Source organism: Prinia subflava, chromosome 1 (genome assembly GCF_021018805.1).
Source record: "Prinia subflava isolate CZ2003 ecotype Zambia chromosome 1, Cam_Psub_1.2, whole genome shotgun sequence".
Lineage (NCBI taxonomy): Eukaryota > Metazoa > Chordata > Aves > Passeriformes > Cisticolidae > Prinia > Prinia subflava.
Window position 1 is genome coordinate 131,191,695 of NC_086247.1, and position 27,963 is coordinate 131,219,657.

The 27,963-nt window shown below is 42.6% G+C and overlaps 2 protein-coding genes across 2 annotated transcripts in view; both read right to left on the reverse strand.

The window, feature by feature from the left end:
• Positions 1–6,285: 6,285 nt before the first annotated feature.
• FZD1 (frizzled class receptor 1) lies at positions 6,286–9,988 on the reverse strand. The gene has a single exon (XM_063412514.1). It carries the CDS (start codon positions 9,847–9,849, stop codon positions 8,098–8,100), a length of 1,752 nt encoding a protein of 583 aa, XP_063268584.1. The 5' UTR covers positions 9,850–9,988; the 3' UTR covers positions 6,286–8,097.
• Positions 9,989–13,413: 3,425 nt separating this feature from the next.
• CDK14 (cyclin dependent kinase 14) overlaps positions 13,414–27,963 on the reverse strand; it is a 340,143-nt gene continuing 325,593 nt past the window's right edge. Inside the window, exon 15 of the mRNA XM_063412536.1 lies at positions 13,414–13,553. The gene's annotated coding sequence lies outside the window, so the exon portion shown is untranslated. The remainder of the gene's footprint in view (positions 13,554–27,963) is intronic.

The window sequence follows — 27,963 nt, forward strand, 5'->3', positions numbered from 1 at the left end:
TGCCTGCACACCACAGCCAGTTGCCTACCCAGGCCCTGATTTTAATCCCTCTCCCTCATGTCCTCACCCTGGGGAGAGCAGCCCCAACAAAACACCAAGGACTCCAGGCTCAGCAGTGCTCAGCACAGCACTGCCCATCTGCTGTCACACGTGGGCTGAGAGCTGGTATGCTTCACCCCTCCAGAGCTGCAAATCTTTGTGTCAGAGAGTGGAGGTGCTGCTCAGACACTGAGTTAAGTCATCCCAGTTGCAGCTCTTTACTGGAATTGGTTAGAAACCATCTTCTTATAATTGAGCACTGTTTCCTTCTATTAATTTTAACAGTGAAGTGCCAAATCCTACAAAATGCTAAACCTTTGAGCAGGTTGCAAAATTTTCTTTCCCTTCCCTCAGAATTAGAATAGCTATTTTCTTAATTAAGAAGTAAATAAATAAACTACTTGCAGTCTCTTAAGAGACAGCTTCATCTAAGAGGAGATTAATTACCCTTCCCATGCACAGAAAATAAAAGTGAAGCTTTCACCATTATAGAAAAAATAAGTACTGAGAAGGTAACAAGAGTCATTGCAAAATCTGACTTTGTGATGAGCTGGTTTTCCTGCAATTTTCATTTATAGAAACATTTTGAGAAACTCACTTTGAGGTTTTCTGTTGGCTTTTTTATTATTATTTCCTCTTTAGATGCAGTTGTAGATGAGTAGGCTATAAATGAAACTCATTTTCCTGAAGGCAATCATAAAAGTGTGTTGCAGCCTTTCCTTCCCAATTTCACACGGAGTGAATTTACCACAATGGGCAGTAGTATTTTAATTGGAACAACTGGAAAATTCTTACCTGCCCACTCTGTACTCTTGGTATTAATTCAAAATCATCTTCTTTGGGATAGTACTTGTGCTTGTATTTAAAAGTGAAATGTCGTGAATAAATTGTCAAACATCTTGAGAGTAAGTCACTTCTCTGTTTGAACAGTAATGATTTTGTGATGAACAAAATGCACAGTTCACAGTCAGTTCTCAACAATAAATGGGGATCTGACCAAGTTATATTCTGACCGTGGTTGGAGCAAGGAATCTCCCAGAGGAGTTACCCAAGAGTGACAGGCAAGAGCGCAGCAGAACAGCAGGGTGGGGATGTTGTAATGGCACATGCCGCCCGTAACTTCCTCCACCAAATGCAGGGATTAAGAGTGGCCAGGACAGTCTCTGAACTAGGTAGGTGGGGGAAAAACAAAAGAGCCAGCACATGGCTTGGGCAGCCAGGAAAACGAGCCAATTCAGCACAGCCTCAGCAGTGCAGCTGCCAGTAGGATATCCGTGGAGTTTGCAGGAAAAGGCCAACACAGCCTCTGTTGTGACAGACCAGTGCCCAGTGGAGGTACAGGCATCGCACCAGAGGTGGGCAAGGCGCCAGGTGGGGGCTGGCATGTTCTTGTGTTGCTCAAATGGACTGCACAGTCCTGTGGTTGGCAGTCCTGCTCCTCTGCAGTGTTCTGAGCCTAGCAGTGGAGCTGAAAGAAAGTTATGAGTAACAAAGCAATAGTATTTAACCTGAACAAGACAACATGACTAGTCATAGAGCAGCACTGAGCCATACACTTTGTCTCAGGTAAACACAGCCAGTGAGACTGGCATTGAGTCACAGAATGTGAAACACTTCCATGGGATCTGAATTGTACAAACAAATGTGCAACAAAACAGCATCAAGACATCCAAACTGAGGGATGCAGGATTTTCATTTTTCTTGTCTTTGTCATTAAAATATCCCATAAATATTTCTAAATTTGTGTTTACACAAAGTTACTTGTGCAGCAACTAATTAATAATAGCCAAGATATACTAAAACTAGACAAAAATACCCTTCTCTCTCACTAAAAGGGATCTTGGTGATATCACAAGGAGGACAAATTCCACCTAATGTGCTGCACTTTTGACATAGGGTATCAGTCTATGTTAGCCTAGGGTAACACCTTATTAAATGCTGCAGACTACTAATAATGCAACAATTCAAATGACAGCTAATTGCAAATAAAAGTCTATCACTTCAGCATTTCTGAAGAAGTTATTTCTAAGACAACCCATCAAAAATACCTTACATGGTGGCTGACAGAAGCCTTCCAGTGCAGCATGTTTACATCAGTTTAATGGTTATTGTGAAATTTTCACCTTAGTCACGCCCAATACTCACACACTGCAACAAAGCCGTAGGATACAGGGAGAAGGCAGGGCTTGTGGGGGCCTCACTTCATAAGAGGTTGGTAGCTGAGTGTGGGTCTGGGTCTTCATTAAGTGTCGGAGTAGAGAACTAGAGTTTATTTACTCAACTTCAAGATAAGCAACTTAATGCTGCTGATTTGAATGCAAACAAAGGCAAGACCTCATGCCTGGAAGACTCTCTGATGTGGTTACACTGGAAGTTTAGAATAAATATGAGTTGGGATCTGAAACACGGTTGTCATGACTTACAAATTCAGCATGTTTTAGAGTATTTCAATTTTTTAACCATTGTCTACAATTGAACTATCAAAGTGGTATTGCTTTTATCTGGAAAATGTTGCCCTTGCCATTACATATTGTTTATTAAAGTCTGTTTTGCTAATTCACTGAAATCTCTCCCATATGACAGAAATTACATTTGCTTCTCCATTTAGTGACCTCAAATGACAAAAGGTGCAGAAGGAATTCAAGTTGTCATGTAAATGCAATTATGCCTTTCCTTTTTTCTCACAGGGCTTACCTAGTCTGCTTTAACACCATCACTGGGTGGTGATGGTGTTTAACACCATTCACAAATGAATATGGGGCTCATGATGCTTGCAATGTGTCCAGTACCTAATCCTGGCATGCTTAGTTTGTCCTTAAGAAAGCTATTTCACATCTTAAAACCCTTGTAGACTTCTAAAAACTAAACTGTGAAAACCAAGGCCTCAGCTGTGCGACAAGTCTTGCTTCCTCAACCTGTTAAGCCATTTCTTGGTACTGCTATTTCAAAATTGATCAGGAGCTTCAGAACAAAGCATTTCTCTTTTATGCTGTAAACACAGAAACAGCAAAGGGGTCAGTCCAAAGCAAGAAAAACAAAGTTCTCTGTCTCCAAATGAGCATGAATCATTGCCTAAGCCTCACAGCTCAGCTGAACAAGAGGCAAGAGATTTACAAATATGAAAAACTCTCACAGCTATGGATGCAAGAGCAACCCTCTCTTCTAATGGGCCCAAACAGATTACTGACTTGCACTTTTGAATCAACATTTGAATTCAGAGCCCATATGATCCATTGACTCCAAGTTTGCACAACATGCAAGCAATGATGCTCTGGGCCCAGTAATGCAAACAGCAAACATTAAAATTTAAGAGAATTAAAAGCGAGAGGCGATGCTGGTATTCGGATTTTGCACAGTATTGCCAGTCATGTAGTGCTGTCACTGGAAATATCTATCAAATAAAATGCAATTCCAGTGCCTGAGCACTAGAGGGTAAATTCATAACAGAAACAGAGCTGTGCCTCAGTTTCCTTAGTTTTTTGGGTAAGCATTTAAATGCTTGGCTTAGCATCTCTTCATCTGTCTTGAGTTTTGCTAGCTGAAGCTCTTCCTGAGGCCATGCAGCACTGGGGTGGAAGATTATGTCACACACATGCAAACTTCTTGCAAGAGTACTCTCAATAATTTCAAAGTGTGTCATGCCAAACTCACGATTACTTTCCCTGGTCAGCTTCGGGGTGCACACCTTTTAAAAAGGATTACAGTGTCAGTCTGGAAGTTGTCTCTTGTGACTGGGATTGGCAAAGGACTGATGAGATACTATCCTATAGCCTATTTTGAAAAATATTCATTGTGTAAATAATCAGCAGTTTCTTCTCATACCTAGCTATCATCCCTTTGAACAATATATATTTTTTTAAGTGCAAAGCAGCAGAAGGGTTGGCATCATCCAGAGGGCAGAATTGAGCCCTACTAGATTTCAGTCTTGTCTTGCCCCTCTATTAATAAAAACCAAAACCAAACACAACACAAACACACACAAATATGTGCACATACCAGAAATTTTGGGCATTACTGTATGAACAAACCAGAAATCCTACTCCTTCCCAACAGGATTTGTTATGGAAACAGCATATAATTTCATTCCAATACCACAAATTTGCCATTACAATAAAGAGCATTACTGTTACTGAAGGATGAAGAGTAAATCAGCATCCCCAACTCTTCAGGCTACAGCCCTCTTCCCGGGAATGGTGATTTTGAGTGTCCCTTCATTTCAGGGTATAAATATATCCCATGAGAGAAAGCAAAGCTGCTGAGTATGGAATGCCTAAACAAGAACTTCAGCCCAAAAAACTTTGTTATACCAGTTTTGTTCTTAAATTAACCTTGTCAGGAACAAGAGAAGTGGGAAAAACTGCTTCTTTGTATACTGATACTTTCTACTTACTACTTATAGTGATACTTTCTCCTTATATTGATACTTTCTCTAGTAACCATGGCAGGTCAACTACCCAGACTATGCTGTAAAAAACCCCATCTAAACACCCTGGAGCAATGGACAGATTTCTTTTTAACAGTAAACCATTACTGATGTCCTATGCAAAAGATATCTTTGTATATTATTAATAAAGCATTTTAAATACCATTAGGTGTTGAGAAATAAAATATAAAAAGATGGATGACCTACACAGAACCACAGCATTCAGTGATGACTGTGACCTTTGTGAATTACTGCCCTGTGAAGGGTCACAAAAATTAGCAAACAAAAAAGCAGGGGGTGCTCTTTCAACAGTTTGTGAACACATTGCATTCTCTAGTATATTTATTAAAATAACCAAGATTGAACATGGAGCTTTGGTTCTGAAAAAAAAAAAAAAAAAAATAAAATAAAATAAAATAAAATAAAATAAAATAAAATAAAATAAAATAAAATAAAATAAAATAAAATAAAATAAAATCCAGTGAACCGAAGGGGATCCATATCTCTGCTGCAAATCTTGAACTGTAAATCCTGACATTTTACTTCTTGTAGAAAAAAATTCCATTATTAATTTCTGAGAAGTATTTTTAAAAATTGGTCTTCCCATCTTTACCATAAACACAACATCTGTTACAAATAAAATGTGTTCTCCCCCCCATAAATAAATCATACATCATACATACATTGTTGCAAGCAAACAGATCAGCCAAAACGGCTGAAATGTAATTATACACTGATGAAAACGAATTCCATTGCAACTGAAAGTGAATGGCTTGTACTTCAGGTCATTAGAAGAGTGCAGACCAGCACAATTCTAAATGCTAAAACACACCCCCAACCCTCAAAAAGGAGGAAAAAAAGCTTGAAAAAATGTCTAAATATCTGAGAAAGCAGGAACTATGTTTGTGTAGAGCAAATTTTAAAGTAACAAGAAAACCCTTCCCCCTTGTCTCACCTTAGAGAAATTTTGTTAAGCTTCCCTTACTTCTCTATGGCTGTTTATACATCACGATTTGAAAAAAGTAAACAAGCCAAAAATCATTTGTATCTGCCTCCAGATCTACAGAATGAAATGCTTTACACTAGCTTATAATACTAAAAATCAAAAATCAAGTTTAATAATTAACTAGTCTTTCCTAATAAATCCACACTTACCAAATGGCACTTCAAACAATGAATTACAAAAAAAAAAAGAAAAAAAAAAGAAAAAGAAAAAAATGTATTGTGTTGTTGTGTTGTAAGGTCAAAGAATGTGTGTACTTTCCATAAAGCTGAAATACTTTCATTAACATTTAACTCTGGATTAACCAAACAGTCCAAATTCAGAAAAATAAAACTATTTTACTCATTAAAATGTTCTGACAATATTGCGATATAATTTGAGTGTCATTTAAAGCACTGAGGTTTTTTTACTTTAATAAAGGAAAATAAGAAGAAAGGCTAAGTTGAGAGAACCCTTTTCTGTAAACTATAAAATAAAATAAAAACAAAAAAAACCCACCCACAAACAAGAAACCGCCACCAAATCCACCAAAAAAGAACTGGTGATCTTCTTTTTTCTCCTGCCATATAGCAGATCTCTTCTTGGGTTTCATACCACTGACCATACCCTGTCAGAGATCTTGAACAGTTTACATTACTTCTTTTGAAGGATTAATCTAGACCGGCCCAGAGATAAAAACCAAAATGCACAATGAATTCCTGCACTGAATTCCAGCTTGTTACTGTGAACTCAACATAAGAAAAAAGGAATCCCACACATCTTGTAGTATAAACACTGCTTTCACACAGTAGGAGTTAGAGGAATACATAAAAGGACAAGATACTTTTGTACAAAACCTCAATTTATTTCAGAGAAATTAAAAATATGGTATTTAATATATATAAATTTCTATTCCTCTATAAATATAGATGATCTTGTGATAACGAACAGAAATAAATGCATACCAAATTAAAATAATTTTGCATTTCAGGGTATGGTAGCCATAGATAATGTTTATGAACCTAAATACAGGCATTTGTAATATAAAAAAAAAGTTTAAAACAATACAATCGGGAGAGAAGCATTCTGCTGTTTTTCATACAGAGATCTACATATTCAAATGCATCTGTCGAAAGTTACAATTTCGTCTTTAACTTTTGTTATGTGTTAGAAGCACAATCCCACACACCCAGCAGCACACAAGGCAGTAGATACACTGCACACATGGTATCTTATCCTTGCAGTGTGCAATGTTATTTCGACACCGAAAAAGGCGAAAAAAGACAGCAGAGGCTCTTTCAGGTCTCACATCTCACCACAGTGCTTAAGCATTCTGCTTTTCTGTTTTCCTTTCTATTGTTTTTACTACTGGCAAAAATCATCACACCCTCATAATGTGTGATTTAAATCTCAATGAATTAAAATTCAGAGGAATGGCAATGGCTCCAATGTTTCCCATATGAAGTGCCGGTGTATGAATGTAACTAGGGGGCAGGGAGGAAACAAACAAAAGCCCCGAAGTGAATGCTGCGTTTTATTCCGATGAAGCTCTTTTCACGGAGCCCGTATTTCCTGATCCTGCTGACCCCAGCCGGCAGCAGCCCGGCGGGAGGGACCGGGGCAGGCGGCGGTGGGAGCACCCCGGACTGGAAAGTGGGCTTAGGAAAAAACCCCAGCAGGAGGGAATTTCGGCGTCTCTCTGTCGCCATCCACCTCCGGAGCCATCGGAGGTACTACAGGTGCAGGCTGTTGTGAACCCCAACTCGTAGCGAACCGGGCCGGCTCCTCCCGAGCCCTGCGCGGCACGGCCAGACCCTGCAAGCGCGGCCGAGGGCGGGCGGCGGCCCCAGCCCCGGGAACCCCGAGGGGCTCTGGCTGCACAGAGCGGCCCGCCCCGAGCAGGGCTCTGTCCGTGCCCCCGGAAAGGCCGGCGGGGCCGGGCTGCGGGCAGCGCCGTCCCTGCGCCATGCCCCGGCGGTTCTCCGTCCTCCCTACAGCACCGGGCGGGGGTCCGAGCTCCCAGCCGGGCCGGGCTCCTCCCCATCCCCACCTCCACGCTACCGCGGGCGGGCCGAGGCCGGGCCGGGCCCGGGACCCAGCCCGGGTCAGGAGGCGCCCCCGGCTCCGCGCCCTCCTGCTCGTACAGCTGAAATTCCAAGCAAAGCCATTACAAAATCTGTGCGGAGGAGAAGAATGGGGTTTGTTTTCAGTTCTCTTACCGGCAGCTTTTCCCATCCTGGCCTATGAAATAAAAATCCAAAGCTTTTTTTTTTTCTTTAAATAAGAAAAAAGAGGAGGGGGAGGCAAGGAAGTGAAATCCACAAACAGGTTAGAAGTGTCCTAAATAATTAAAAAAGTGAGTTTTTTTGTAATTTAAATACAAATATACTTACAAAATCTTACAGAGGCTATTTACATCCCTCTCCCCCAACCTGACAGTGCGTTCAGTTCCTACAGGAGACAGCCCGAGCGGCATGAGGAGGGCTGAGCCCGGAGATCCCAGGCACTGGGCTCCCCCGGGCTCGTCCTCCGCTCCCCGCCGCCTGCGGAAGCCACTCGCAGTCCCAAAAGTTTGCCTGGGCTGGATAAGGAGCTGCTTCCTGAGGCAGAGCCTCAGTCCTCCCGCATCTCCCTAGCCTGGCAAGCAGGGGTCTCAGACCGTGGTCTCACCCTGCTTGCTGTTGGTGAGCCTGGTGTAAAACTTCCTCCAGGAGTTGAGGGTTTTCCCAGACCAGATCCAGAAGCCCGAGGTGATGCCCACGATTAAAGTCATGAGATACTTGATCATGAAGACAGTGAAGTCAGGGCTCATGGGCGGGTGGTGGCTGCTGTGGTTGTTGGGGCAGGGAATGGCATAGCTCTTACAGCTCTGCGTGACCCAGCTCCTCTCCCACTGTTCCCTAAAAGCTTGCTCATAAAAATAGCAGGCAATGACGATGGTGGCCGGCACCGTGTAGAGGACGCTGAAGATGCCTATCCTCACCATGAGCTTCTCCAGCTTTTCTGTCTTGGTGCCGTCATGCTTCATGATGGTCCGGATCCTGAAGAGGGACACAAAGCCAGCCAGCAGGAAAGAGGTGCCGATGAACAGGTAGACGAACAAGGGGGCCAGCACGAACCCCCTCAGGGCATCCACGTTGTTGATGCCCACAAAGCAAACGCCGCTGAGAACGTCCCCATCCACTTGTCCCAGGGCAAGGATGGTGATGGTCTTGATGGCCGGCACGGCCCAGGCGGCCAGATGAAAGTACTGGGAGTTGGCCTCAATGGCCTCATGGCCCCACTTCATGCCAGCAGCGAGGAACCAGGTAAGGGAGAGGATGACCCACCAGATGGAGCTGGCCATGCCAAAGAAGTAGAGCATCATGAAGAGGATGGTGCAGCCCTCCCGCTTCGTGCCCTGCGCCACGGTGCGGGAACCGTCCTCGGCAAAGCGCTCGTTGCAGACCACCCTTTCCTCCAGGAGGAAGCCGGCGATGTAGGCCACGGCCACCGCCGTGTAGCAGCCCGAGAGGAAGATGATGGGCCGCTCGGGGTAGCTGAATCGCTTCATGTCCACCAAGTAGGTGAGGACGGTGAAGAGGGTGGAGGCACAGCAGAGCACGGACCAGATGCCGATCCAGGTGCGGGAGAAACGCAGCTCCTCGGGCCCGAAGTACATGAGCCCGTAGAGGCGGCCGGGCTCGCAGGGCGCCCCGCAGTCCTTCTCTCCCAGGAAGCGGTAGTTCAGGTAGGAGGGCACCTTCAGCGCCCGCGGGCAGGTGAAGCGCCCGCGGGGCTCGCCGGGCCCCGGGCCCCCGCCGCCGGCGCCCCCGCGGTGCGGGTTGCTGGTCCAGCTCTCGGGGCGCAGCGCGGGCGTGGGGGTGCCGCGCTCGGAGGCGTTCTGCCCCACGCACAGCTCGCCGGCCCCGTGCACCGGGAACTTTTCGCAGCGCAGCGTGTCGGGCCACTGGAAGCCGAACTTGTTCATGAGGGCCTCGCAGCCCTGGCGGGCCCGCTCGCAGAGGGAGCGGCAGGGCGGCAGGGCCTGCTCCAGCACGGTGCACACCGGCGCGTACATGGAGCAGAGGAAGAACTTGAGCTCGGCCGAGCACTGCACCTTCACCAGCGGGTAGAACTGGTGCACCTCCAGCCCCGCGTCCTCCTGGTTGGTGTGGCCCAGCAGGTTGGGCATGATGGTCTGGTTGTAGGCGATGTCAGTGCAGAGAGGGATGGAGATGGGCTGGCAGTAGCCGTGGTCGGGGATGGAGATGCCCCGCTCGCCGTTGTACTGCGACGCCGGCAGCTGCCCCCCGGCCGGCAGCGCCGCCGCCCACAGCAGCGCCAGCAGCAGCGGCAGCCGCGGGCACCGGCCGCCGCCAACTTCCCCGCCGCCGCTCACCGCCGGCCCGCGCCGCTCGGCCATGCTCACTCGGTGCCGCCTGCCCTGCCGGGCTCCCGCCGCCCCGCCGCCGCCGCCGCCGCTGCTCCTCCTCCCGGCCCGAACCTGCGACTCATGAAGGGAGCAGCGGGCAGGGACGGGGCAGCCCCGGCCGCCACTTGCGCGGCCGCGGAGCGCAGCGCGCAGCTCTGCCCGCACCGGCGGCAGCGTCCGCCGCGCCTCCGACTACCGCCGCCGCCGCCTCCTCCGCCGCCGCCGCCTGACCATTTGTGCCGGCCCCTCGAGCCCGCGCCCCTCGCCTCGCCGCGCCGCGCTCCCTCCGACCGGTTTCCAGGCGCCCCGCAGTCTGCTCCACCGGAGGGAGGAGCCTTGAAACCGACGCCGAACTTTCTGCGTAAGGGACCGTCTCCCAACGCCTCACCCGGGGGCGGGCGCAGGCGGGCCGGGGCTGCCCCGCGCCGCGCACAAAGGCGGCGGGGGCGGCGCTGGGGAAGGGGCCCCGCCGCGGGGGGATCGGGGGGACGGGACGGGGCCGGGCCGGGTCGGGTCGGTCGGCAGCGCGCCGGCCCCGGCTGTCCCGGGGGTGTTTTTGGATTCCCCGGTGATGACGATTGTTGAAGCTGTTGAGCGGCGCACCCGGACTGGGCCAGGGCCCGTAACTCTCGGTGCCCACGCCGTGCAAGCAGCCGGGCTAATCCCGGGCCGGGAAATCGATGTTTGGCACATAGCAAAGGGCAGGATTGGCGGAGGGCTCCGCGGCACTGCCAGGACTCTGCTGCGGGGAGCAGTGCGCAGTCGGGCTGTCTCTGCGGGTCTGGAGTGGGGAAGGCACGCTGCGGTCACTGGAGGCGCGGGCCGGAGCCGCACGGCGTTGAGGGCACAGCCCGCGATGGGGCACATCGCGCACACGGTGATGCTGGAGTGGCCGAAACTCGCCTCTCCCCAGAGACACTTCAAGTAACTCGCTACCGAGCTATTATTGCCGGTGTGTTATCTGCGCCTTCCTCCCACCGTGTTCACAGCAGCAGCCCGACGTACGAAAATAATCCCAATACGGCTTTCCCGTTTTCCTTCCTCCCTCTGCCTAGTGGGCAACCATTCCAGTGTGACTCAAGTCGAATGCTGTGTGACATGCAATACCTCCTGTCAGGTTTTTGAAATTCTTGCTGTATTCTGGGGAGGAGGTGAATGAGCATACAGTGACCGCCAGCAGTGACCATTTTTGCATGCCTGAAGCCCCATTGCACAAAGAGAATGGAGGTCCTGTTGGCCTTCCCAAAATGCATAGTCCAGAAAAACCATGAAGGCTGAATAGGGGATTTACTGTACTCATTGGAACTGAATAAGAATAATAAAGTCTGCTCCTGGAGGGAAGAACCCTGCCCTGTTCTCCAGACATTCAGTAATTAAGGCTCTCTGTCGTCTGTGCAAATGTTCTCATATTTGTCCGAATGTTGATTCTGCCATTCGGAGCTGAACCAGGCATGGGACTTCTCCCACAGCTGTCTTCCTTCTCTGCAGCATGCTCCCACCCTTTCAGCCTTACATGTTAATTGAGCTCCAAAAATCCACTAGTAGTAAGACAGCTCCAGCAGTTATTTCTAGCTGTCAGAGGTGGCAAGGGTTAATAAAAGACATCCGTATTTCTTGGATAGCTACAGATAAAATTTGGACCATGCTATTTAGGCCACTTTCTTTCTCCCAGCAGTGCTGTCCCACATTCAAACTAATTAATAGCAAAATCTATGCTGTGTAACGACTGCAGGAGTGGGATCATGTTTAGAAATTGCACATCCTTAAAAAATGTCGATTGCTGATGTCCTCGTTTACTGAAGTTCATTGAGTTCTGTTGAGAACTCTCTTCTCAGAGGACCACAGTTCAAAAATGATATGCACAAATACCTTTTTCCATCTCCTGCTGAACTGTTTTGATTCCTTAAATATTGTATTTATAGTTTGAAGCTACAGATTTTTCTCTTCAGATCTACATCAGTAGTTAAAATTACTAACTTCTTTCTAGCACAAAACCTATTTGTATTCAGTCCTAAATAGCACAATTATTCCTCTGTTTATCTTAAAAAGACTGAACTGGTTCTTTAGATTGGAATAAGTATTATCTATGCTCTTTCTCATACACAATGAGTGAGAATTTCTGACTGGTCTTGGGAAGCCTTCTTTGCTTTCTGCCTGTCCTCTTTAGACGTGGGAACACATCACACAATCCAGGAGAGGTAATTAAGATGTCTAAGTGTATCATCAGTTGGTTGAAATTCTACCTATTGGGATCTGCATTTGAAATATTAAGGAAACACTTCTCAAACTGAAAAACACTATCTCTAATAACTGAGAAGATTGTTCTAGGAGAAAGGCCAGTGTATACAGATAAGGTTTGTAATGTACAGAATAGATTTTTTCAGCCCAACCAGTACAGAAGGAAAACCAGCTACAGTTTTTGATTAACAAGCCAATTTTTTTCTCTTTTGGTTCTGAAGCAGTAACTATCTAAATGCAGTAACTAGCTAAAAGCTAAATGCAGCTTGAGAAAAACTACTTCAAGTTCAGATGCATCAGTAAGACCAGCTCAAAAAGAAAAGTAGAATTGGGATGGAGGTAGTTTTTTGGGGAGAAGATCAAGGGTTGAGAGCTGGTAAGTTCAGAAAAGTTTCTAGGACGTGCTGATTTTAACTGTTTAATGATTTTTCACATAACAGAAGAAAATCCTGTGTGGAAAGAATCTTCCCAGAAGCACTTGTCCTACATTTCAAACACCCCAAACCACAAAACTCATCATTACAGCATAATCCTTTGTGGCCCAAAACACCAGATCAGTTTAAACCATGCCTGAGCAAGAAATGCAAGATGTGTTTTGATGCCCATCCACTATTACAGCAATGAACACCCGCTGCTATCAAATCACCAGCATACTCTGGTCTTCCATTTGATGTTCCAGGGCTGTACTTCATCCAGTGCACAGCTACATTCCTTGTAGTTCTACTGCTGGAAATGACCACTCAGCTCCAGCATGAACTCCCAGAGGCCATCTTCATAGACCAAACAAACCACTGTGCTGTTTGTGACAGTCTTTCTCACAAATCAGACATTCTCCCACTCCTTTCAGATCCTTAAGGGAAACTACAGAATTTGTCCCACAGAAGTGCTCACAGGAACTAGGTTTCCTAACTGCCCAAAACTGTGGACTCAGTAGAGATGCTGGTCTGATAGTTCACTATAATTTCCTCCTCCTTCAACAAGCAACACTGCCCTCCCACTTTCCCCTCTCCAAATCAACAGACTATAAGATAATGTTCTCTCCTTTTTGCTTGGCTAATAAATGCTATTTTTTCCCATCATAACATCATCAATGTCCTCTCTATTCTAAAGCTACAACTGCTCTTAATGGAAAGGTGATTCTAACCCACAGAAAAGTGTGACCAAAAATCTGTCTTATTTTTCCACTTGTATGTCTTGGTCCAACAAAATATACCACTTCTTCATGCAAGCCCAGTACTGCACATCATAGCCACAGGAAATTATTCCTGTGTGTCTCCCTTGTTCTTTTAATGGTTCTTTAGGTGTCCATCATAGGAGAGAGTTGGAGAGAGGAGACTGAACTGGATGCCACCTTTGCTTGGGTCAATATGACAGTAATCATGTTCTTATGAAGACACAGTGTATTTCTTAAAGCACAGGCACTCTTCCCCCTTGCCACGGAAAGACAATCTTCCATTCTAAAAGAAACAAACATTTGGGCATTAAATAATAATAAAAAGGAATTTCAGCTTTTACTTCAAAACAATATGCAGATGTTACTAGATATAGTAGCCATTGGGGGAACTTAAAACTCTGGCAGGTAGGCAGAATATAAATTTTGTCCTCTTACATACTTTATGTACCAATACCATCCTTAGAGTGCTGGTTTGTGCTTGCTTTACTTGTTATGGGAGATGGGGGATTATTTGAAAAAAAAATAGTTATGTAAATCTTTAATTTTGGAAAGAAATAATGCAAAAAGTTATCACAGGATTTTCTTGTTTTCCTCTGTGTGACTGGCAGAAATAGGATAGAGTGAAATCTTCCATTCCACAGCACTTAAGGAAAACTTGTTTCCCTAGAGGAAATTATTCAGCTTTATCTCACAGACCTATGTTATATACAGAGAACCTAAATATAAGTACAAATGTGCATGTAGAAAGGCTAATGAGCACCCAAATATATAAAATGTAAACTGAGATGATAACACGGATTATGTTTGTCCACCAAATTAAAGCAAAAGTTATGCTAAAATAATTAGGTTTTTAGTTGATTCGAGGTTTCATTATTTAGATGTCAAATAAAGGGTTAAAAGTAAGATAACCATAATTCAGTAAGATAAGTTAAAAGTTGAATTTTGTCCTATGTTGAGCATGAATCTTGGCTGATAAGAACAGTTAATATTTTTTGTGTGCAGAGCAATTAGTTCTGTATGGAAAGAAAACATTTTTGAGATTTGGGTAGAGAGAAGGATTAAAATATGTAATCTGGATGGGCAATAATGTGTATACTAAATTAATGAAGTTTCTTGGGAGTTTCCACATGAGTCGTACAGAGTCTCATCTCAGGTGGGTCTCATTTCACCTCTGAGTACTGGCAGTATACATCACATCAAGTCCTCACAATGCACAGACAGAGACACTTGCTGAAGAATCAGTACAAAGATTGTAAAAGCAGTGAAATTAAGAAGAATGAGCACAAAGATTCTAAATGCAGTGAAATGGAGGAGAGATTATTACAGTGTCATTCATCCCAAACTGTAAGATGAAATAAGGTACACCCCTACATGGCCATATTCAAACTACCATATATTTTGGATGATAAAATCCTTAATCCAGATAATACATACTCCTTAAAGTATGGTGTTTGACCCTAGAAGTTGACAATGAGGTCTACAAACCAAAATTCTGGAGACAAAGTACCCGGAGAAGTATCCCAAGCAGCTTTTACAGTTGCATGGTAAGATACCTTTCCATTTGCAACATGCCAATGACAGCCATCTGCCTCAGGGCCATGGGCATAGCGCCTCACAGATGCAGTCTTGCCAGAAGAACAAATCCTTAAAATTTAAAATCTGCCTTCAACATTTCTTGGAACATCTAGAAGACTCTTGGAAGTATGCCTGTGCTGACAAAAATAACACATGCAGTGATTGGCAAAGAAAATCAGTAAGAGCTGAACACAAACCTTAGGGATGGTGCAGTCAGCAGCCAGAATACTTTTTGCAGCAAAGGGTCTCAAGGCTGTACATCCAAGTGCTCAGAAAGTCACCTCAGTGCAGAGGCAGTTGTTATTAACAAGCATTTGACAAGTTACCAAGTAATTCTCTGACCATTGGGTGGCCCAGGTCAGCTTACCCTCAAATTCATCCCACTTGCCTTGCTATATGTCTTTTATTATTTGGCTACATTAGTTTGCAATTGTCAGTTTCGGTTAAAAATTGTACTTTCATTTCTATTTGGGGGTTGTGGTAACAAGAGAAATAAAATTTATTCCTGCTGAGTGATACCTATTGTAACGTGAATGTTCTACCAGGTAGCATAGGCTAGGAATAAAGAGCAATTTTTGGCCAGCACTGGTGTAAGTCAGGCCCCCATTAAAAGGATTTTATGTCTTTTAAAGAGGCATGAGGAGAAGCGGTATGCACAGTCAAAGCAGACTACAAAGAGTCTCTTCCCCCCAGTACCCACAGCATTTTTTCCTTAATGCTGTTTATTCAAGATAGATGGAGTATGAGGAGATTTGATTTGGTTTTCTTTTCTGTTCATAAGAAATGTAGATGATCCCTTGCAAATTGAAGCCGTATGTTGCCTGCCTTCCTTGACATGTTCTGCTCTGGGGTGAGAGGCGCAGGGCTGCAGCCTGGCTGCTGCTGCCAGAAGTTTTCCGGAGAACAAGAAAAAGTCACAACTCTTAAAAGGGCAATTGCAGATCACAGCTCATTTTGTTCAGAGAATGCGAACATTTTTACTCTCTTTTTATTTCCCCTTCTTGAGCAAGTTCTTCTACAGTTACATACAGTGCCTGAAAACACAGACTCTCTCTTGTTCTTCAAACACAGAGAAGCTGATTTAAGGGCCTAAGATGGCAATCCTTACTCCCAGGAGTAGACCTGCTGATTTCACAGATACAAGGGAAAGGAGTAGAGCTTCATAAGGCTGTGATGCAAGGAGAAATTATGTGATGAGCTCTTACTTCTGGCCTCATGCTGCTCTTGCTGTGCTTCAAGTACATTCCTTTTAAAGAAATGACTCCCCATTTCCACTGATGTAAATAAGATTCAGATCATATTTACTGCATTACTATTTCAAGATACACCAATTGAAAAGCTGTGTGTGTGTGAGGTGGGGAGACAGACTGGAGGAAAGTTGTTTTTCAGTGTCTTTTAGGTGTGTGTGTATTTTCCGTGAATGCTATTTAGAGAGTGAGCAGGATGAGATCAGAGCAGGAGTAATTCTCAGCCTGCATCTGCCTTTTTCAGTGGAATCTGGCTTGGTACATGCTAAAGGACAATCTTGACTTTCCCTTTAGAAGAAATCTTTGGGATTTTCCTTTTTTTTTTTTTTTTTTTTTTTGTAAAGATAGCTTTAAATATTTAACCACTGTAAACAGAGGCAGAATGCCCAGCAAGACTGAAAGGAATGTGCCACAAGGATCTGCTTGTAAGCACTTCTCCCCTAAATACATTTGTCATCATACAGGAGGGGTCAGCAGTATTTTGAAAGAAATTGGTTTTGGAAATTTTAGGTTGTTTGTATGAAAGGAATTATCTTAAGGATGGACAGGAGTAGTATTCTGGACCTTCTTCCAATTCTGCAGCTGACTTTTCTAGATAGCATTTCCCCTACTCTTTGACCCTGGCTGCACAGCAATTGCTCAACACTGCAGCACTCTGATATCCTGTGTGGGCCCCTGATAAACCATCCTTAGCCTGATCCCACAGTCTTCAAAGAGGAGAAAAAGGAACACTTCATAAAACCCCCAAAGTTCACAGTAGGGATTGTTACCTCCAGGATGATGGAATTAATTTCCTATTGTCACAGGTTGTCATTCTGTATTCCCCAAATATGCAACCACAGTGTTTAGCCCAATTGCAAATATATTCCAGTCTCTCCTTCCATAGTATCCCTATCAGAACATTACCTTATCCCATGACAGTGGGTACCTCTGGACTCTTTGCTTCTGGACCTTGTGACATCTGTTTTTATGGGTGACCAATTAGATTGCATCATTTTTACTGGATTTGGACTCTTCTATGGAAATCCACACATTTGCCATCTCCAGGGGTGATTATTGTGATTCTGTATACTTTCATATGGTATTGCTGGCATTAAGAAAAGTATCTGAGGGTTCCCAGCACTAAAGACCAGGAGGATGAGCCATGTCACCTCAGTGTCCTGGGTCTTCTGTTCCCCTTAGCTGTCCACGTGCTGAATACAGAACCTATAAGAATTTGCTTCCGTGTCTTAAAGTGTCATCCTAGCCTGATCCCAGTCATGTCAGGGTTGGCTGGTCTCAGCAGCCACTGCTCACTACGGCTGTATCCCACTGCAGTAACACCTCAGGCTCGAGCTCAAAGGGAATGAACCCATATCCAGGAGATACATCTACTGCAGCATCTGGCTGACTGAATCTGTAATATCCGAAAGGTTCTGGCATGCTTATGTACTTCTGTATTTTCAGATGAAAAGACCTCCTTTTCCCACTTTGACTCTCAGTGGTAGTCACACCATTGCAAACAAGGTTCAGTCATGCCCGTCCTTACATATTCTACCTGGAAAGTGAGAGAGATTTCATGATTATTCTTCAATTTTTGAAGCTCTTTAATTCATGAGGAAGGATATACATAAAAATGTGAACACTCAATAGAAAGCATTAGGAAAGGATGGAAAGGGAGAAGTATGGTGTATCTAGCATCTAGCTTTTATGTGTTGATATCCGTTAATGTTGAAATCATTCTTAAAACTCAGGAAATACTTCGCTGATGGTGACTCTTTTGGACATTGTCTATTCCTCTGCCATTTATTATAGCTAGATAGATATAGCCTACCTATTAGGATAATTATTAGTTAGTATTTCTGCAAAGCCATTGTGGTTTCTATTTCTATCTATTTCTATATTTTTTTACACTTGTAAAGCTTCTTCTTTGAATACATCATGACTATTTAAAAATGCAGACTGATTTAAATATTTACTTAAAAGTCTTCACTGTGCTTACACTTACATTCTTCCAAGTACATACATGATGGCAATTCAGAGCTGGAAGTCTGGGTCCTCCTTTCAGCAGAGAAGGGTTAGGAGCAGCTCATCCTAAACTTCATCCACACTGCTGCCATAGCAAGCAAAAGCATCCACCAAACTGGTTTGGAAGACCTTTTCCTTCCTTCTTACCAGGAATGTATTTGTGACTTCATAGTGGCAGCTGGCCTGCCATAGAAATTAGGCTGCCATGAAACCACAGCCTTGAACTCACATCTCTGGGCTATGTCAGTTAGCATTGCTTGGACATTATGAAAACGTGACAAAACTTATGTTCCCACATATTGTGTTCAATAGCAGCAGGCTTAAAGATGCTTCAAATCATAGCAAGCCTACGTGTGAGCCAGTGTAGCACTCTTGAGTACCAAGGACAGGCACTAATTGCTTTTTGCCATGTCTGCTGTGCCATTTCTATTAGTTGGGTTTTTTTTTAATTGACAATGCATGGCACTAGGGATATGGGACTTAAAGGCTTGTCTTATTTGGGGAAAAAGAATGCCAATATTAAACTAATCCCTTGTGTAGACACTCTTATTTCAGTTTAAAAGTGCCTTTCATGGCATTAGCAAGTTGATTCCTTGCTGACATAAGCTTAATCAATATGAAGCACTCAGCCTGATGTAGATTTATCTCCATGATGAGGTTGTACCAATTTTTCTGTTTGCCTTTGAAAAACCATTTAGTTAAATCATTTGTTTCTCCAAATTGGCAAATTCTCACTCATTGAGGATTTGCAGTACAACAGTGCAGCCAGCTGAAAAATGAATCACTTCAGTGAAATGTAAAGAACTTTTTGCCTTTGTATAGTGCTACCCATTAAATCTCTGAAAGCTGCAAATATCAATAAACTTAGAGCAGCTTTGCATCTATGTTCTTAATCCCTTCTGTCTTCTAAATGCAGGAAGATTTCTCTCTTAAATGTAGAGAAATGAAATGCGTTTCCAAGGTCAGAAAAAGTGTATGTGGTAAAGTGGTTTCAGAAGGAGGCCAGTGACTTTGAATATCCCTGGTCCCAGCATCTTTCAGACACCTTATATGTAAGAAGTACTGGTACCTGTGCTTTCTGGTAATCAGCCCTTTAGAATCAGATTGCCAGGGTTGGATGATGTATCTGAGAATAACTACTCTGTAATCTCTCATTTGAGTTTTGTAAATAAAAGACTGACTTATTTTTGAATCAAGATCTGCCCTTGTAATTTTATCACCACCTTACTAAATATTTATTTCTAGTGGTATCCTCCTTTAGCTATAAACATAGACATTCTAATCTCAAATTCTGAGGCAAAAAGGATATTCTACCACTTGTTATGGCTACACCAAATATATTTTTTCAAAGGATAAACATTTCAAATCTTATGCTGCAAGCAGAGCTTTTTAGGCTATGGAGAACCACAATGACAGTATTGATGCAGTACTATCACCCATTTCTGGAAAAGTGGTTGTGGTCCAAACAACCACTCTGTCTGCTCTGTGTTAAAACAAGCATATTAGTTTGAAGCCCTGTAAGTGATAGGTCTGATCACAAACAAAACCACACATTAGCTCTGTTGGTAAAAATATGTCAATGTCAGGTCAGATGAGCTTGAATCAATCTCCTCAGATCAGGTTCAGGCTCAGATGGAGCCAGTAATGCTATGGTATGACTGATGAAAGGTAACTACATGTGAAATGTGTTCTGGTGTTTTCACCATGGACTGCTTGCTCACTCTGTTGTTGAGTGATGCTACTAAAAGTTACTGAAACTTGAAACACAGTGAAAATGCTTTTTAAAGCCTGAAAAAACAATTTCCATCTTTTGCCATATATCTCAGATTTATACCCTGAATTCAATTATACCAATGATTTGCCAAAAGCATGGATACTTACTGTTAAGATACAAAGACCATAGTTGTGCAGTACAAGTACTGTCTACAATTATGGCAATTAAAAATAGAAGCTTGAGGCAGAAGCACTTTAAAAATATTTGCAGACCTATCAAAAGTCTTTCTGTGCTCCTATTCCCAGAGTACCTGGGCACTTCCACACCTCAAAACATCTGATGTGGTGTTCCAAAAGATAAAAGTACTGCTTTGTCTTTGTTTTGGAGAAGGAAATCTACAGCAGAGATTAAAATGACCTGTTCAAAGTCAGGTAAGCAATCTGTGATAGGAAAGGGAATTTAACCTAAAGCTGGCAACACATTCTTTTTTCCTGAGGCCTGTTTTTCCTGGAAAGCTTTGGGGGGATGTGAATCACAGTTGTTTTAAGCCCCCGAGGGAGATGGTCACACACTTTAACCCACTCCTGTTGTTTCTCCCACAGAGGCACCTGCAGGGCAGTGAAGAGAAGCAGAGCAATGTGCTGGCCCAGCTGAAACCAGCAAAGCCCACTGCAGCTCCAGTTGCAGCAGTTCCCTTCTCCAGCCCTTGGCATGACTGCAAGGGTGCTAGTGCCAGCAGAGGGGAAAGGGAAGGAAGGTGTGAGCTGAAACACAGGAGAGGAGGGAATGGTTCCTGTCAGCAACAGCCCAGCTTAAATGGCCATGAAACAATGATGAAACTGCAGCTCAGACTGCACCTTTCCAAAGAAAATTTAATCATTAGTTATTCTGACTTGAAATAAAAAATCTAGTCATAGCTGGACCAGCTGCTGAGGTGGCAAATTTGGGGAGAAATCCCTGTTCTTTTGTTCCTTCCAGTACTGCAAAGGGAAATTGAGGGGCCTGGGAGTAGAAAAGACCTTGAGTCACCTTGATGTTGACTCCTTCCCTGAACAGAGCGGCAGCAGGACTTGAGGCCATCATTTAACACCTCCCCCCTGCTATGTATGGCAGGACTGTTGACAACAGATTTGTTTAACATCACAGTATTAGTCCATGACCAAGCTATCACTTTAAACTTTCATAGCAGCATGCAAGCTTCTTAATATCTATTCTCTTTCCTGAAAAGCAATCAAGATGAGAGATGAATGTTCTAAGCATGTTTATATTTATATATTTACTTAACTTGCTTCCTCGCCAGTTTCTCTCCCTGTCTCCCTTTCGTGCTCTAATGTCTCTCTCAGCATGCCATTGTCAAATAGTAATTTAAATTACACATCAGACCAGGCGAGCAGCTCACGTGTTAGCAGTTGATATGAAAGGAAACTCCAAGGACAGTGATGCACAGCAATCTCATCAAGCCTGATCAATGAAGTTGAGAACATGGCACAGTCAATGGATATTTGTCATATTGTGCAGCAAATCCTCAATGAATACATAAATTAAAAAAGGCCTCGATAAAAGAAATTTGACCAGAGGCAGATGATTAAGAATTATGATGGCAAACATGAAAACTCAGGTGTGGGCTGAGAATTTGAATCCTCAGGATTCAAATTTACCTACATTGTAAAAAAATTTGGAGTAACTATTGGACAAGAACTTAGACATGGAATTGTTCAATTTAAAAAAAATTTGGAAAACCCCAGCAACTTTGCTGATTAGTGTTGGGTGTTTATTTATCTTAAGCCAGTCAGAGAAGATTTGGCTGGGATTTGAATTGGAAGTTTCATAGATAGCCTTTAGCATGTGTCCAAATATTTCACCTCCTCTGCCTTTGGCCTGTGCATAGACAATGGCACTTGGGCTGTTTCTGACTGCACATTAAAATGAGACTTCCTTCAGCATGTACTTTGTTTTTAAAAGGATTATCTCCCACTTTTTTCCATTTTCTAGACCTCAATAGTGCAAGAAACTCAGATGATCTCTTAGAAACAAGCAGACAAACTATGGGGAGGGTTATTTACTGCAGCACTTGTGATAACAGCTTTTTGACTGAGGTAATGCATATGACACCTAAAATCAGCAAGACTATCTTGCAGAAGTACCTACCAGCCTAATCCACAAATTCTCTCTGCATGTACATAGTTATTATTTCACTACTTTAGGTTTTTCTGTAAAAATTCTCTTTCTCTCTTTTCTTAAAGCAGTAAAGAACCAAGGAACTCACAATCTTATACTTATGCCAACAACTTTTAGCCCAAGGAACAAAATCTGCTTTTATATTTTATCAAGATAAATTCCAGACATCATTTGTTTTCCCAGACCCAACTCTTGGCCTGTATTTCTCACAAGTGGATAATCACCCAATAAAAATAAATAAAAATGTCACCCTACCAAATTAATATCTGACATTGCTCATAGCTGACATTGTTCAGAGACCCCTTTAGCATCCGCAGGAGGCAGCCATGACTTCCTCACTGCTGCTCCCTGACCAGTTCTATGCAGCCCATGTAGCAGCTGCCTCTGAGCTCGTTGTGCATAGCTTTCTCATGTTGCTGTAGACTAATGACAAAGAAATTGGGTGTGTGCACACTCCCATTTTGTAACCAGAATCTATCCTATCTTATAACAAGAGTCATTATAATACAGACTGTTAGTGACCATGAGTACAGCTTATTTCCATGACATGCTGGAGGAGAAGAGAGATCTGAAGTTGAAGGTCAGAGCCTTTAAAGAATGAAGAAATGTTTCCTGCAGGTGCTTGGTTTATAATTGCCCAAGACAGAGCAGCTTTTATGAGGATAGTTGTCATAGTAAAGTTCCCAAGAAAAACAGGTTGGGGTTTTTTTTGTTGTGGTTTTTTTTCTGTTGGTTTTTTTTTTGTCCTGTTAGTTGGTTAGATTTTTTTTGTCCTGGCATCTGTTTACTGTCAGTGGACACCCACAGCTGTAGTCAGGAGTATACCTTCACTTCTGGCTTCTGATGTGAACAGCTTTTGCTCCGGCCCTGGGGAGCTGCTGGGCAGACAAAGCAGTAGGGAGCAGGCAGCACCCCAGGTGATAAAATGTCCAGTTTCCATTCTGATGTATGGGAAATTTTAAAAGCTTTGATGTCTGAAGGCATATGCACTCCAGCAGAGAAAACTTCACATCTCATCTCTCCCTAGCCAAGAGTAGATCTTTTCTGTTATATCACAAGCAGCCTGACAACACAACACATAAAAATTGGAGCTATCACCATATCAATGAACCAGCTTTCCTGAATGTTGTTATTAAGGCAGTTCTTAAGTGAGATAAAAACTGGTAGTTTAATAAGTCTCTTTAGAAGTATGCTAAATAAACCCGAAATAAAGCTCAATGCCATTAATTTGACTAAACAATTCAGAAGAAAATGTAATAACGTGAAAATTATAATGGAGGAATTACCACATGAATTCTCTAATTGCCTAGATTCTAAAACACATAAGAGTATCAGGGACCTGGCAAACACCAGAATCCATAATTTCCACTATCATATGTTTTTGCAGTAGAAAGTAGAATTAAGTAAACACATTCTTCACTATTTAATTAAATGAATGCACACTCTTCCAGATAATAGTCTTGACAGTGAACCAGAAAGCACAGCTCTGTTCACACACTCAGCTAAGAAAGTGCAACCATTTCCTCCAGGGACTATACCGGGGAACTTGATCCCCTTGGTACTGAGCAGGTAGAATATGCTCTCTTACAGAGCCACCCTGTATTCATCCAGCAGTGGAGGCAGAATATGTCCTCTCATGTATGCTTCACCTCACAGTTCTGCTGTGCTCATGCCTGGGGAGCAGCTGGAGTTTGAGCTGCCCTGGTCAGAAGATGCCCAGTTCCGAGCAGGGACAGCGGTACCATGGGACTGGGCATGCCGGAGCTTTGCCGCTGTTTGGCTCAGAAAGCGTGGTTGTTTCACTGAACTGGGGAAGTTAGGGAGAGCAAGTGAAAGAAGTCAATGAGAATTAATAAAAACATGGTGATTTCTGAAATGCTCTTGCAGTGAGCATCTGCCTGGGGTTGTAGGCCTAGGACTGCAAACAGTTGTTCATTTTTTTGTGTATGACCACAACGTAACTACAGAGTTGCAGCCTATAGAATGTGCAAATTTTTAGTTTCACACCCCTGTTTCCTTTGCACTTTCTATGAGCAAAGAATGAGCAGATACCACAGATCAGCAGCTGCAAAGTAACCTGTAACCTGTTATGCTCTGGTAGCTGCTCTGGGCACGAAGTTCCTCTATCCAATTTCAATTAAAGTTAAAATCCCTGGGGAAAAGAGAGAGCAGACTGTGCCATGAGCATTCCAGCTCTGTACACCCAGTGCCATGCTGGCTTGCTTTTTGGAACACCAGCAGAAGGTGAGAAGCAGCAGCTATGGAACTCACAGTGGCAGGAGAGGCAACGTATGCAGCAAGCTCCTATCCAAACAGTTACTGCTAAACCATGGAGATCCACAGAGCAGCCTTGATGATCTATGTTGCCTTTCAGGCTTCATATAACTGCCTGCTGCAACCAAGAATTTTAAATCTGGCTGCATAACATTGCATGTTAATGCATATGGGATGGTTTTCAGAAGCTCTGTCCTCTCCCATGAAGATGGAACCAGGCTTTAGGGACTACTTTGAAGAAATTAGACTTCAAAAATTAGCATAAATGTGGCTATATTAGCTGTGCATATAGCTATGATAAGCTGGGCCTTGGTCCAATAATCCTGATCATGTTTTGGTTTTTTTAAAGTACAAAATATACTTGCTTCATTGGCTTGAAAGGTCTTGGTAGCTATGTTGATTGTTTATTGGTTCTACGTATTTGCAAACAAAGAAAAGTGAAGAGAACAGCAAAGTGGTCAGGAGTGGGACAGCTGCAGGAACAGGAAGGGTCATGGTCGAGCTGTTGAAAGCTGTCAGTGCAAGTGCCAGCAAAGAGGCCAAACCAGATACGTAAAGGAACACAAGGAGGTTGCAGGTAGGCAGATAAAGGCAATACCTCCACCAGCTTCAGGGAAAGAAAGATCCTGCTCATCCAGCTGACTACAGAGACCTTAGTCACTGGTGGAAAAAAATAATCCTGAACATATTTACCAACAGATTAAGGCCAGTTTCAGAGGAAGCAGATGGTCAGAAACGGCGTGACTTCACAGCAGACTCAAGCTTTATTGATCAAATTATCACTCTTGGCAACTGATAGGAGGGGAGTAATAAAAGTAGGTTAAAACTTTTGGAGGAAAACAACTGGCTTGAGTGTATGCAATATAGAGGGTGTGGATATATGGAGTTTCAGGTAACTGTAATTATAAAAGGTCTATGTTAAGACTCTTGTAGTTCAGTAAGAAATGTCAAGCAATTGAGTAAGTCCAAGTTTGATTTAGGAGCAGAAGACTTGGAATCACACTCATCTTCAATCATGAAGCAGAATGAAGATAAATGTTGCTCTGAGATGCTTTGGATGCATAATTTTGAAAGATCCGTAGCAGAGCTTTTCAGTAAATATAAATGATATGTGATTACTGGCAAATAGGTCTGATTTAATGAAAGCAGTTGGTTTTGTAGACTTGAACTTAAAACTAGTTCCAAGAAGATAAGACTGCTGCATCTTGGAGAAGAAAGAGTACATACTGTGCTGACATGTAGCATAAGAGAAGTTACAGAAAAGTCTAGTCCTACATGTAGTTATATTCACATCAGCATCAGTTAGTTTAGCATCAGTGGTTCAGTAAAGATGAATTAAAACAGTCATGTACCTTAGGCAAAAAATACTGTACAGTAGATGATGAGACTATGGATCAATAAGGATAATACATCTACAATCCATATGGGGTTTTTTTCAAATTTATTATTACTTCATGGACTAAGAACAGTTCCAGCAAATAAGACAAAGTTGTGAAAAAGACTGGAGACAACTCTTTCAAATATTGCAGTTGGAAATGGAAAACATTTTAAAATATCTGAGACTGGTTCAGGAAATCAAGGCAAGGGATTGACTTTAATTTAAAAGATTATAATGACGATGACACACCAGGCCATACCAATACATAAGGGGAAAAAAAAAAAAGCATTCAAGGCCTAAAAGCTAATATCAAGTTCATGGCTAGATATTGCTTTAAATTAAGCTTTGTTTAATAGTGGAATAATCCCTGAACTGGAAAGACCAGCAATGACATCGTGTTCCCCAGATCTGGAAGGACACTGTAGAAAGCCAGAGAAGAAAAGGACCCTTTATCTATTTTGGATTACAATTAAAATGCCTACATTTTCTACAGCCCTAAAATTTATCTGTCTGGCTACAGAAATACTCATAAACCATCATCACCATAAAAAAATTGTAAAAATGCCCCACAAATTGAGAAGTTTTTTCAAACAAAGGAGTCAATGCAGATTCACTTACCTATATATTTAGCACCTGTGCACATACAACACACACATCTGCACAGTAAGAAGATAGAACAGATAAATCAAATACACAGAAACTGCAGAAATATGATGTGCTTGCCAAGACTCAGACACAAGTCTTCACAGGAGTCTGTTTGTAAGCCAATTCATATTTGAATAATTGAAATGACATTGAATAGAAATTAAATATATAAAATAAAGTAAATTGTGTATTCATCTTTATGACAAAAGTATTAATAATACAAAGGTACAATATTGAGATTTTCTAGGAAAACATCTTGTCCTAGAAAATGTAAGAGCTTTGTGTTCAAAGGATTTAGAAAATAAACTCCCTTTCTGTGGAGCCCTGCCCGTTGGGATTTGGCATAAGAAAGAAAAGAGAATTTCTAAGAAATATCAGGTTTTCTTTGCTGGTGTATTTTTTACTTTGTTCTGAATGGAAACAACTTGAGCTCAAAAGGAAAATTTCATTGACTGTAGATTTTACTAAGTGTGAGTTTAGCAGAGAAAGCAACAGAAATCGAAGGATGTACTAAATATGACTGCATTTTACAGCCCCTTTCTTCTTCTTCTTTTGATAAGCACTTAACAGAAGTCTATTCAGTGAAAGCTGCCAATTCTTATTTTTACCATATGTACAGATTGAGGATGTCAAAGGAAATGTGTATGGCAAATTAGGGTGAACTCTGTGGCCTGAATGTTAAATGAGAGGGCAAATTATGCAGGATTTGTCTACCATTTCAGTGCTCTCATTTGTGATGTCTTTGGGCAGGGCACCTTTATAAGACTATCCTGAAGATATTATCATAATGGAATGTTTTGCATAATGGAAAACACAGTCACCTCAGATCTTCTTTTGCATGACAAACCCTTGATTAGAAAAATAATAGGATGGAAATGGAATTTGGTTTATACAGGCAGGCATCAGAGCCAAGAAGAATGGAAGCTGACCTCAATACACTGGAGAACTGACATAGGCAGATGCAAAACCTCTCTTTACAGTAAATTTAGCCTGGAAATAGACTGAAAACAAGCAGGAGTCATATAAAAGTCTTCTTACAGGGAAAAGTTCTTTATTCATGAGAAAAGTATCTGTGATATGCAAAGGATATCACATATTTTTAAATGACTCATAGCTCTTGTTAAACTGTAAGGTCCACATTTACACCCCTGTGGAAACAAGAATGTTTTGATATTTGACAAAATGGTAAATGTTTTAAATTTTCTATTACACATCTGATTTAGCTTTAGCAATTTACAGTCTTTAGTCCATTGATGTACAGTTAGAAAATGGAATGAATATCCTGCCTTAAATCAGCAGAGCAAACCATGTCCATAATTAGGAGCTGGATTATTTTTGGAATTGAATACAGCCATGCTCCTGTACTCATCTGAATTAATGCACACATCTGCATATGTGTTTATAAGATTGCTGCTGATGTGCACATGCCATTAGACACGTAAACCTGCTGGTTTTGTTTAGTTAGTCAGTGTTCATTACAAAGATTATTCTGCAAACAGAAACATAGAAAAAAATCTCAAAAGTATACAATAATTTGTAAGACTCTGTACCTTCAGGGAGATGGAAAAATCAAAAGGTACATTTTACTAACTCTTTCCTTCTTACTATCTAGGAATGTAATGTGCTGTTATATGACTGGACTTAATGTAACTTCGACTTAGAAGAAAACATAATT

What these genes read in the sequence shown, in the direction of transcription:
- FZD1 (XM_063412514.1), bottom strand. Translation starts at nt 9,849, where the DNA reads ATGGCCGAGCGGCGCGGGCCGGCGGTGAGCGGCGGCGGGGAAGTTGGC.